General features: G+C 39.9%; 1 protein-coding gene across 1 annotated transcript in view; it reads left to right on the top strand.

Annotated features, from left to right (window-relative positions):
• GRXCR1 (glutaredoxin and cysteine rich domain containing 1) overlaps positions 1-12,184 on the top strand; it is a 138,616-nt gene extending 126,432 nt beyond the window's left edge. Inside the window, exon 4 of the mRNA XM_008248370.4 lies at positions 11,827-12,184. Coding sequence (XP_008246592.1) covers positions 11,827-12,006 — 180 coding nt within the window. The 3' untranslated portion in view covers positions 12,007-12,184. The remainder of the gene's footprint in view (positions 1-11,826) is intronic.
• Positions 12,185-13,005: the final 821 nt, after the last annotated feature.

A 13,005-nucleotide genomic window follows, 5' to 3' on the forward strand; every position in this document is an offset into this window, starting at 1 on the left:
TAGTCTGTAGGGTTTTGATAAGAGATCACCTGTGAGTCTAATTGGAGATCCTCTGAAAGTAATCAAATATTTCTTTTGTGCACATTTTAGAATCTTTTCCTTGTGTTTTACTGTGGAGAGTTTGACTACAACCTGTCATGTTGACGATCTTTTCTGGTCACATCTATTAGGAGTTCTATGTGCTTCTTGTACTTGAGTGTCCCTTTCTCCCAATTAGGGAAGTTTACTGTAATTACTTCACTAAAAATGTCTTCTAATCTATTCTCTCTTCCCATGCCTTCAGGAACTCCTAAGACCCATATGTTGGGTTGTTTGATAGTTTCCCATAGAACTCCAATACTATTAGTTTTCTTTTTCTTTTTTTTTTTGACAGACAGAGTGGACAGTGAGAGAGAGAGACAGAGAGAAAGGTCTTCCTTTGCCGTTGGTTCACCCTCCAATGGCCGCCGCGGCCGGCGCACCGCACTGATCCGATGGCAGGAGCCAGGAGCCAGGTGCTTTTCCTGGTCTCCCATGGGGTGCAGGGCCCAAGCACCTGGGCCATCCTCCACTGCACTCCTGGGCCATAGCAGAGGGCTGGCTTGGAAGAAGGGCAACCGGGACAGAATCCGGCGCCCCAACCGGGACTAGAACCTGGTGTGCCGGCGCCGCTAGGCGGAGGATTAGCCTAGTGAGCCGCGGCGCCGGCCCTAGTTTTCTAATTTCTCCTCCTCCATCTTCTTGTTTTTGGTCTGACTGTAAAATTTCCAGAGATTTGTCCTCTAGCTCAGATATTCTTTCTTCTGGCTCACCAATCTGTTGTTAAGGCTTTCTACCACCTTTTTTTATTTGATCTATTGAATTTTTCATTTCTAATCTTTCATTATGATTTCTCTTTAAAATCTCAGTTTCATGGGAATTTTCATTCATGTCATGTGTGGATTTCTTTAATTTGTAGATTTGTTTCTGATTTCTTCTGAGTAATCCTATGAGTAATCTTTTGAATTCTTTTTCCAGCATTTCATCAATCTCTTCATCTTCACATTCTAATATTCAAGTTTTGTTGTGTTCCTTTGGGGGTATCATGTTATCTTCCTTACTCTTGTTCTAGAATTTCTGGATTTATTTTAGGCATTTGTGGAAATTCTTGTTGCTTTTTTTTTTTTTTTCCTCTGATGGCTTTTATCTTTGTACTATGGCTCTGTGGTTTGATAGAGTGTCTGCTCTTTCAGTGAACACCCTGAGGCATGTGCTGGGTGTGGACAGGGAGCTAAAATCAGTGCTGCAGTTTGGGGCAAGTATCTAGTGTGACACCCAAGTTGCATGTGATAGATCTCCTTTTTTTCTTTTTATCAGTGGGGAGGGTTTGATCATCTGTCTTGGCTTAGTCACACCCTCGCTTCCTCTCTTCCAAGGCAGTCAGTGCTCAGATGCTAGCCCACAATTGGTGCAGTACTCATCTGTGCTGCCAAAGGAACCACACAAAAGACTCATCTAGTCCTCAGTGTGGGCACAGATCCTGCTGCACTAAGGGAGCCCCAAGTGTGCAGAGCCACCCACAGTGACATCTCACAGACCCAGCCACACACTTCACACCCTCCCCCGACAGCCACAATATTTCCACAGTTCCAGCATAGAACACTGCCACAGTCATGGGGCGTAGAGGATCTACTCCGCCCCACAAGTCCAATCCCATCCCAGAGATGCAAAGACGCTCCCATATCCAACTGCCTCTGGGTGCTCGCCCAGGCATCCTGAGCCCTGGAGCCTATGATGTGTTGGAAGGCTGGGGGCACCTCACAGTTCTATGTGGGTGCCCAGCCTCCTATCAGTCCTCAAAACCAGATTCAGGTGTCTCCTCTCAGCTGGTTGCTGGACACGTATCCACAAGGTGGCACAGCTGTTGCGCATCTCCAAAATGGCACCCATCCTCTCTCAGCCAGTTGCAAGGTGCTGTATCTGGGAGGACAGGGAGAGAGAAACATGCCCCCTTTTTCCTCTTGATTGGCAGGTACCCTGCCCCACAGGGCTCTAGGCCAGACTTATGCCAGGCTTTCCCCACAGTTCTATTGCCAGTGCCTTGGGCAGCTGCAGTCTGGTTTCACCTCACTCTCCCAAGCTGGTGCTGAGGTTCTTAGCTGCTGGGGTCCTGTGTTGTGCCTGTGCTCATGCTGTGAGTCAACATTCTTCACACAGGCACAGTGCCCCTCTTCCTTCTGTGGAATTTCCACTGCAGTTTTATCCCTAACTCTTCCCTATGATTGCACTCTGTCCACTTTTTTTAAACTATCTTCCACAACCTAGAGCACTAAGCTCCCTCCCTATTCTGCCATCTTGGAAACCTCCTCCTTTTGTTTCTATAGGCTACCACAACCCCATGAACCATTAATTTAGGTGAATGACATCCTTGTATTTAAACAATTATCTTGCTTGTTAGTGTTATTTTCTGCCAACATTTTAATATTTTATAAATTGTGTTATGTAATATAATTTTGTTTTGAAATGTTTTCACTTGGCATATGTTTTTATGAACCATCTGTTTTGCTTTTCAAACATTTAATCCATTCTTCTAACTGCTGCATACATCTTATGGCCACACTGTCCATTAGGACTTTGATAATGGAAATGTTTTATATATGTACTCTGCAAAGTAGTAGCCATTGGCTGCTTATGATTATTGAGAATGTTAAATATGCCTTTAAGTGTGGTTGAGGACCCAATTTTAAGCTTTATTTAAATTTAAATAGTCACATGTGGCTGGTCGTTCCTGTTTAGGGCAGGGCAGCTATAGAGTGCTCACTCTTCCTTGTCTACCTCTTTTCCCACTGATGGGCACTGTTGTGTATGATAACTCTCTCAGTGCTGCAAGGAACAGCCATCAGTGCTGTCTCTAGTGGAGTTCTCTGAGACTAGAAATTGCGGTATCATAGCTTAGACATATACCTAGTTTTCTAGGTCAACTGTCTTGAAGCACCATGTTTCTTATACTTCCATATTCCTGACAGTAGCTACTTTGTCCTGTTCTCTAATTTTTTCTAATTTTTCCCCAGAGTAGTAGGAATTAAAATATACCACTTTATTATTTTAATTTGGATTTTTTTCTGATTACCACTGAGTTTGGCCACCTGATATTATACTAGTTAGGAGCTATAGATTTCCTCTTCTGTAAATTGGTTATTCTCAAACTTGAACATTAGAAATTAGGAATTGCCCATTCAATCATTCTATTTTTCAAGTTAATTTCTAGTGTGTTTAATTATTTTCTATACTTACTTTTCCACTTTTAATTTCTTTCATAGTGGACTTCATCTAACAGAAACCAACTATTATTATGTAATCAAAGCCATGATTTTTTTTTTTTTCATTTTGTTGTGCTTTTGAACTTTTACTTATGGACTACCCTCCTATCTTCAGATCTTAAAGATATTATCCTATGTTTTCTTTTAGCTTTGTAATTTTTTTTATTTGACAGGTAGAGTTATAGACAGTGAGAGAGAGAGACAGAGAAAGGTCTTCCTTCCATTTGTTCACTCCCCAAATGGCTGCCACAGCTGGCACTGTGCCGATCTGAAGCCAGGAGCCAGGTACTTCCTCCTGGTCTCCCATGTGGGTGCAGGCGCCCAAGCACTTAGACCATCCTCCACTGCCCTCCCAGGCCACAGCAGAGAGCTGGACTGGAAGAGAAACAGCTGGGACTAGAACCCGGCGCCCATATGGGATGCCGGTACCGCAGGCGGAGTAAGCCACGGCGCCAGCCCTTAGCTTTGTAATTTTTTACATCCCGGTCTTTAATCTGTAGGTGTTCTTCTGCTTTCGGAAATAGAGGGAGCTAGTTCTTCACCACATCTAATAACTAATCTACTATTTTTATTGTGCCAATTTTACATTATAATAAAAGCTCATGCATACTTGGGTCTTTCTTTAAGCTTTCCAGTTAGTTTCATTGATCTAGATTTTCCTTGTTGCATCAATATTGTGCTGCATTTATTTCTAACGTCTAAAAGCCTCTTTTAGAATCTTATAGTGTGAATGTCTGTCCTTACTTTTCTTTTTATGGATTGGTGATTGACTTAGCCATTTTAGGCTTTTATTCTTTTGAGTTTATAACTCTTTAATCCTGCAATTTCATTAACACCACCATGCTTAACATAACCTCTTTCTCTTCTTCAGCTCAATAAACCTCAGAAAGACATTTTTCTCTTCATTAGGTTTGTTTCAATCGTATAGATGACATAAAGGCTATTTCCAATGTTCAAAAGCAGTGTGTGGTAGTGGTTTCTACTGTTACAGAGGCTCTCAGGTGCTATAACTCTGTTGTACTGCTTTGCCCATATAATAAACTGGCAGAGACTCAGCAGCCATCCAAGACAGCCCAGACCTCTGCCTGGGAAAGGCTTAAGCTTCAGAATAACTAACCAGGTAAACATACTGGCTCTGGAGAAGCACTGAGAGAACAAAACAAAGTGGGTAAAGGTTCTATTGTTATCCAACCACATTTTACCAACAATGGAATGGAGGCACCAAGAGATTAACTTATTTATTCAAGACCGTATAGGGGTCTGGCACTGTGGCATAGAGGGCAAGACAATGCAGTGCTGACATTCCATATGAGTACTGGTTCAAGTCCTGGATGCTCTACTTCTGATCCAGATATATGCTATGACCTGGGAAACAGTAGAACATGGCTCAAGTGTTTGGGCCCCTGCACCTGCTTGGGAGACCCAGAAGAAGCTCCTGGCTTTGGATTGGCGCAGCTCTGGCCATTGCGGCCAATTGAGGAGTGAACCAGCATCTCTCTCTCTGCTGCCTCTGCCTTTCAAATAATAAATAAATATTTCTAAAATAAGATCTTATATATTTTAGTATTTAATTCATGATTCTAATCAGCTTGACTTAAAAGGCCACAGTGTTATCCATGCACCTATGAGGCCATGACTGTTATATTAAATGGCATGTAGGTATCTGGGAATTACAGCTGTATTGCTACAGGATTCAAGGCCTGGATGAGAAGTTTATTGAAAGTATTCAGAGCATTAGGTTCAGGGAATAGGTCAGATTTTATTACTAGAGGGGCGTCCTAGAAGATGGGCAAAAGGTAATAACTTTCGAGAGAAACAAGATAGATCCTATTAAGTTTAGTTTGTGGTTCCTTGAATATTACAAGGCGGTCTGTGACCTACCCTGGTCTTTGTAATTCAGGTCCCAGTTTTTAGCAGTTATCCAAAGTGATGGTGAGAAAAGAGGCTTAATATTTGTGATTGGGCCGACAAACATGGATTCAACAAATAATTTCAAATTTTCTGGCTCAAAAATCATAGTGTATGTCCTGCCCAAATAAAAATTGTTTTGGGAAGATGAATGGGTCTGACTTGTTGATGAATATTTTCAGTGGTTTCAAACATGAGAAACTGACTAAAGGCTGTATAAGCAAGTGAAGGGTTTAGTTATTATGGTGGCAAGGGCCAGCCATACCAATGGTATTTCTGTTCCAAAAATTATAGTTACAAGTTATCCTCCTAAAATATAAGCTCTATGTGAAGGCAGGTTCTCATCTATTTTATTATTTATCTCTCTAGTTCATAGAATATGGATTGGCATACAATAGGCCCTTGAATATTGAGTGGACAGATAAATGAATCATCTTTGAAACAAGGTATTTTGGAGGAGTTAAGCAGTTAAGCGATGAAAAGGAAGAAAAAATCACTACTTTGTGTAGTGAAATGAATGAATAAAAACACTTTTTAGTAAAATGTCTTTATTTATACATTTATGTGTTTGTTTATCTTAATCAACAAGTTAGAGAATAGAAGCAAAGAGGCATCTAATGATGCCCCAAAGGTGACAGCCAAGACAGGTAGTTGACCCTGTCGGTGTCCACATGGAGAGAGCCAGGGAAATACTGAGTGGTATTAACATTCCACTGGTCCTACCATACCCTGGATTAAAGATTTTGGATTGCAGAGGAGAGTTTAATAATATTTTCCTGGCATTTTTAAAAAATATAAGCAAATAGTTTTGTTATCATTTCTATAGAAATTGCCAATATAGTATCCATTTGCTCTCTCTTTTCTTGAAAGTACATGAGATATATTTAGTCTGATTCTCTCCTGATGAACACTTATTTGTTATAACTAAAGAACAGAGGAATGATTCCCAACAACGCACTGAGGGTGCTGGCAATGGCACAGGCTGTCTGTTCAAGGAATTGGAGCTGTCCAAGTCTGTCCTGAACCTCTCAGTGGTGGGCAATGGGCCCTTCAAGTGGGAGTGGACACACATGTTAAGAAGCTGCTACAGTTGATCACCTCCTACTCACTTGCAAGTCGAGTGGTGTCATCTGCCTCTCTGAGAAATACATATTTATTTAAGTATTTATGTTAGTCCACCCCATGTATGTCATGCATCAGACTCCTGCATTCAGGCATGCAACTTCAAGATTATTAACTGCATATTTTTTCTGTGTCTGTATTTTGTTTGGTGGTTTCTTTTCCAGCTCTGCAAATTGAGGATGATGTTGGAAATGTTCTGAAGATCAGAAAAGATTCTGTTTATTTTCATAGCAGCTTGATCAGGCAGAGAGGTGGTTAGCAGGCATTTGACGAGCATTTTCTGAATTAAACTGTTAAATCTAGTTTAAAACAAAATACACAGGAAGAGGTGAATCATTCAGAGATGGATCATATGCCAAGTGTGTGCCCTTTGACAGTTTGTTAATGTGGAGACCTCTCTATCATAGACAGTGTGGATAAGGTTTATATTCTCAGAGACTCCAGTAGATTACTTCTGTTAGTACGTTATTTAGGAGACTTTGAAGCTGTACCAGAATAGGATTAGATTGTCTGAGCCTCACAATAATAAGTGCTTCATTTCTTGATCTTGTAAAACACACAAAGACACTTTATCTTAGCCTCATGTTTCTATATTAGATAATCTGGGATAAATGTTATAAATTCCTGAAATTTGAGTTTGTGTTACAATTTAAATATAATGTGTGTTACAAAGAAATTCTATTTGACAATCACTTATCAACTCTGTCCTCAGAATATTTTGTATCTTTGTTCTGTTGATCTTTATTTTGAAACTTCAGGAGTCCTTGTTTGTATACTTTAATTTAGATGATTGCAGTGTGGAATGGGCATATTCATAAACATAAGGATGGGGCTGACAGCTACTATCAGAAGAACAAGAATGAGTCCAATTTCCTGTTGTATCTTTAGTGCCTTGCATGGTGCTAAGCTAATTGACATTCATGAGTATTTGTAGAAAGAATAAATAAATGAAAAGGTATCACCTCCTATTTTTTAAAAAGTACCTCACCAAGAATATATGATCAGAAAGAGTTTAAAGGGTAGATGATTTCTCACTTCTTTTTTGTTTAATTCCACCCTAATTCAGGGGCTTGTGTCAACTGAAGCCACCATTCACATATGAACAGTCTATAGATTTACTACTATGTGTTTTCTTGAACAAGTCTTGCATATGCTCTCATTTTGGTGGCAACCAGGTCCCTGAAAAGCTACCCAAATCCCTTACTTGCTTGAAAGCCAAAGTTTATGTTGTCAGACATTTGACTGAAAGCAGAAGTCTTTTGTTGATAAAAGAAATGAATTACTGTCAACCTCATTTATTCCTCCTTCCTTCCGTCTGAAATGTTGTCAGAGTTCTTTGGGTAATTTCGTAGCTGTTTTTCCACCATACCATAATGGCAAAACTATTTACTAAAGTGCTGGACTTCTTAGGACTCAGGATAATTTCTTATACAGCAGCTTGTTCTCTTTACAAGGAACATGATAAGGCCGGCGCCACGGCTCAATAGGCTAATCCTCCACCTGCAGCGCCGGCACACCGGGTTCTAGTCCCGGTTGGGGTGCCGGATTCTGTCCAGTTGTCCCTCTTCCAGGCCAGCTCTCTGCTATGGCCTGGGAGTGCAGTGGAGGATGGCCCAACTGCTTGGGCCCTGCACCCATGGGAGACCAGGAGAAGGCCGGCACCGCGGCTCACTAGGCTAATCCTCTGCCTTGTGGCGCTGGCACACCGGGTTCTAGTCCCGGTCGGGGCGCCGGATTCTGTCCCGGTTGCCCCTCTTCCAGGCCAGCTCTCTGCTGTGGCCAGGGAGTGCAGTGGAGGATGGCCCAAGTGCTTGGGCCCTGCACCCCATGGGAGACCAGGATAAGTACCTGGCTCCTGCCATCGGATCAGCGCGGTGTGCCGGCCGCAGCATGCTAGCTGCGGCGGCCATTGGAAGGTGAACCAACGGCAAAAGGAAGACCTTTCTCTCTGTCTCTCTCTCTCTCACTATCTACTCTGCCTGTCAAAAAATAAATAATTAAATTATTTAATTAATTAAAAAAAACAAGGAACATGATAAGTCAAAACCATAGTTACAGTATAACAAAAGTGATCTCTGAAGGAGGTGGATAGGAATGATCGGATTATGTGTTTTTATTAGAAGAACAAATGTCATGAATTGTGCTATGGGATTCCTGAAAATTGGTGTGGCACAGGAAAGCTTTGATGGATGTCCTCCAGAACCATCCCATCTGAAGTGATTTTCACTTTGGCTTTTATCCTTTTAATTATTTAAATAAATAATTTAAATTAATAACATAAAATAAATTATTATTTAATTTATCCTTTTAATTATTCTATGCTAATTATTCTATGCTTGGGAATCCCATAAATGTATCATTTAGGAAAAAAAAAATGAATGCAAATAAAAGTTGAAAACTACTATTGTGGCAGAAAAAGCATTAAGAGGCTTTGTTTCCTCATTGTAAACCATGCATGCATAGGAATGGACAGCATATGCTACAGAAGTCATCCCTCTCCTTTCCGGCGTCTGTGATTGAAATAGCTAGTTTTTCTGCAAAATCAAACTGACCTCAGGATTTTTCCAACATTGTGGCCCAGGATGTCAAACTTAGCACATGAGTTGAAACGTATTTACTTTCCCTTTCTCACAGTGGTAAGAATGTGAACCAGAAGGCTAAATATAGAATATGTGTTTAAATAACATTACTTTGAAAACATTAGAAAATGATTGTATCATGTGACCACAAGCAATTTCCCTTAAGGTAGCAGCTAAGAGAAACACCTTCAGCTAGAAATTTATTAATGAAATAAAGACTGACATTAACTTCCTGCTGTGTGCCAGGTAATGTCCTATTCGTTTTACAAGAACTAATTCACTGTTGTTGAGCATTCTCTCAACAAGCCTTTGAGAAAAGACAGATCTCATCATCCCATTGCATGGATTATGAGAACTCAGTTCTTTGTATATTATTTTTATTTGAGAAAATAAATTTCTGACTTTCAGATAAACTACGAAGAAACAGTAAACTCTGGCTATTAGTGGATTTACTATTTGGTATTTTGGCCTTTGGAAAACAATCTTACAAGTCATATTGTAGGCACATCATGAAAAATATGTTCTTCAATTGTTTGAGTACCATTTTAAATTCTGTGTGTGAACAGCCTGCTGTCTAGTGTGAAATAGACGCAGAAGGAACCTAAGAACCAGGAGTTGATTTTCATCCAGTGTGCACTGGTACAGTTGTACTGATTATTAAAATTATTGGTACATGTTTTTCTGGCTTTTAAGATATAGAAAAATTATACTGATTGGTAAATAGCTGTCATCGCAAGATGACCACAGACCTCTCCTCTCTTCTGACAGTTTCTACTCTCTAGGTTTGCCAGATGAAATATAGGATGTCTACTTGCATTTATATTTCAAATAAATTGCAAATAACTTTACAAGTTTAAGTGTGCCTCATGCAGTATTTGGCACACATTTACACAGAAAATATCTGCGATCTATCTTAAATTCAAATTTAGATGACCAACCTTTATTTTTATTTGCAAAAAAAAAGTTGATAAACCTAATATACTAAGTACACAGATCTATTCACAATTCACCACTAACAAATGAAGCCCTGCATTCAGGGGCTCTGCAGGTCTTTGCTCTAGCTTCTAGGCCAGCCCAAAATCTTTTCTGACCAGTTGGTGTACTTGTTATCTAAGTCATTAAATGTGTTAATACAACCTTCTGACATAGCTATGGTGAATGTCAAGGATCTATTTATATTATCATATTGTTTTTTTTTTTTTGACAGAGTGGACAGTGAGAGAGAGAGAGACAGAGAGAAAGGTCTTCCTTTGCCATTGGTTCACCCTCCAATGGCTGCCGCGGCTGGCGTGCTGCGGCCAGCGCACCACGCTGATCCGATGGCAGGAGCCAGGTGTTTATCCTGGTCTCCCATGGGGTGCAGGGCCCAAACACTTGGGCCATCCTCCACTGCCTTCCCTGGCCACAGCAGAGAGCTGGCCTGGAAGAGGGGCAACCAGGACAGAATCCGGCGCCCCGACCAGGACTAGAACCCGGTGTGCCGGCGCCGCAAGGTGGAAGATTAGCCTACTGAGCCACGGCGCTGGCCTATCATATTGTTTTCTAAAATTTATCAGAACATTACTGAATTATTTTTATACTGTACTGTTGAAGTATACATTTTTCACCACAGGGTATGTTTCCACTTAATTTTTTCCTATCTGAAAGTGGTTTGGAAATATATACATTTTAAAGCAATCATGTCCTTAATATTTGTTTCCCAAAGTATATTCCATAAGTTTCCAGTTACTAGAGAATTATATTTATTTCCAGGAGAAAAGTTCTCATGTGTTAGGGAAATGGTGGGTTAAATCCTCTTCATCCAGTTCTTTTCAATTATACATTTTTGGAAATCTTTGCATCTCCAGAGCAAAGCCTTATAGGTGGATGTGGAAGTATATTAATTGTCTTTGTCTGAGAGTGTATTTCACTGTTCTACTGTGTATGTGTGTATTTAAATTTATGTGTATATAGAGCACATTTCCTGACCTTATTTTAGAATTATTCTTTCCGAAGATTGCTGCCATTTAAGCTGGCTTGATGTAGTCACTCCTTTTCTCTTTTTGTTCATTCTGTAAATGGCTCCAGGTCTCCCTTAGCCCGATAGATGGCACTACTGGGCTCCAGCAAAGGTTACATGCTCAAAAAAGCAAATAGAAATGTGGATAACTGATTTTCTAAACCTGATTCTTAAGAAACTGCCTAGTTATTTTCAATCTACTATTAGAGTTACTTTATATTTATTCAAGACAGAAAGGTTGATAGCTTCTGTGGGAAGATTATGGATTTCTGTAGATGTCTCAAGATTTCTATGCCTGTTTTCCTAAATGCATAATGAGAATAATGTTGCTTGAATTATGTCTTCATTGAAAAAGACGCCTGTATGTGTGGAACTGTGAAATGGTGGAAGATTCTACCTGATAATGCATTTAAAAATCTTAGAAACCATTAAGTATTATTTAAGTTCACAATATAACAATGGATCTTCAATTCATAGTGGCTCCTCCACATTTCTGCTTTTAGTTTTCTGGCTTTACTGGCTCGCTATTAGTGAGACTATTCTGTAAACAAAGACATAACACTGCTAAAAGATACTAAAGGAAAAGTTAAATTGCTTCCCTTTAATGTAAATAACTAACTCCTGAATTATTTGCTTTAAAAATATGTGTTTTCATGTCAAAGATTTTCTTCAAGATATTTGCTTTTTGGCCTAAGATTTACCAGGCTTTACATCCCAAGCTGGTGCTGCAGATGGCCCTAAGTAGTGCAGTGAGGGAGAACCTTACCTCTTTTTCCCCCTGGATCTGATGCATATCGATGGCAGGAGATTTCAAGTGAGTAGCCATATCATGTCAGTATTTCTTTATGCTCGCTCACTGTACAGAAAGACGGCAAGACTGATGGAGCTGTTCGTGCTGACGCCTTTTCTCTCTCTCTTGTTCCCCTGCCGCCCCACACAGAGAGTGCAGCATCCACACGAGTGTCCCACTTGTGGAGGCTTTGGTTTCCTTCCCTGCTCCATGTGCCATGGGAGCAAGATGTCAGTGTTTCGAAACTGCTTTACCGACTCTTTCAAAGCCCTGAAGTGTACAGCTTGCAATGAGAATGGCCTTCAGCGTTGTAAGAACTGTGCTGGTTAGTTTTTACCAAGAAATCTCTGTTTTTATTAACCAAAGGCAATAACTTGGTTTATATGTTTTTTTTAAATCATGTTTATGTTTTAAACAATAAACTTTGTTTATTATAATGATTTTTATTTTGAATTTTTGCTGTGACCATTTTCACTGATATATTAAATAAATGTTGACTTAACAATTATTATGTGCCAAGCCCTGTGCTAGACCCTGATTTGCAATTTGAAGTGAGTATCCAAATACCACCCAAAGATATACAAAGTCTGATTTCCTAAGTGTGTTTGATTTTCTAAAGAAAAGACAAAATATACCTTTTATAATGCCACCCCATGATCAAGAGTGAATTAATGCAGTTCTTTGGATGCATAACCCATGTCTATGTGGTTCAGCTGTAGGGATGGGGAGAGCTCTCTGGGGGAAAACAATGATCATAATTATACTTACAAGCCTCAGGACTTATTTTAAAGCTGCAGAACAGTCTTGAAATTGATCTTAATGATCAATCATTAATGCTATCAAATCAATTTTTTTCTTCTGGAGAGGGGGTAACACAAATGCTGCCAGAGACTTGCTTGGAGTTATTTATTAAATATTTGCTTTTTGCCTTTGTCACTATAAGTGCTTTCAGAAAGGTGAGTCTTCATTATACTCCTGCACAGGACACAAGGACTCTGTAGTTTGAACACATGGTGGGTAACACTAGCAATGCATTCAACAAATTAATATCAGCAGATATGCCCTATCTACACCACAAGAGCTGCACAGTAAGCCATGGGAATGCAGATCAGGAACCAACTGACATGAGTTAGAAAATGGTTAGAAAAGACTTTGATGAGCAACTGATATTTAACCTGAGACATGAAGGGTATTTGAAAACCAGTTAGTCAAAGAGCAAGGGGTAGTGCTTTAAGTAGCAGGGCTGGGGAAACTTCTTTCTACCAAGGACCATTTGCATATTTATAACATCATTCATGGACCATATAAAATTATCAACTTAAAAGAGCC

This window comes from Oryctolagus cuniculus, chromosome 2 (genome assembly GCF_964237555.1).
Source record: "Oryctolagus cuniculus chromosome 2, mOryCun1.1, whole genome shotgun sequence".
Taxonomy (NCBI): domain Eukaryota; kingdom Metazoa; phylum Chordata; class Mammalia; order Lagomorpha; family Leporidae; genus Oryctolagus; species Oryctolagus cuniculus.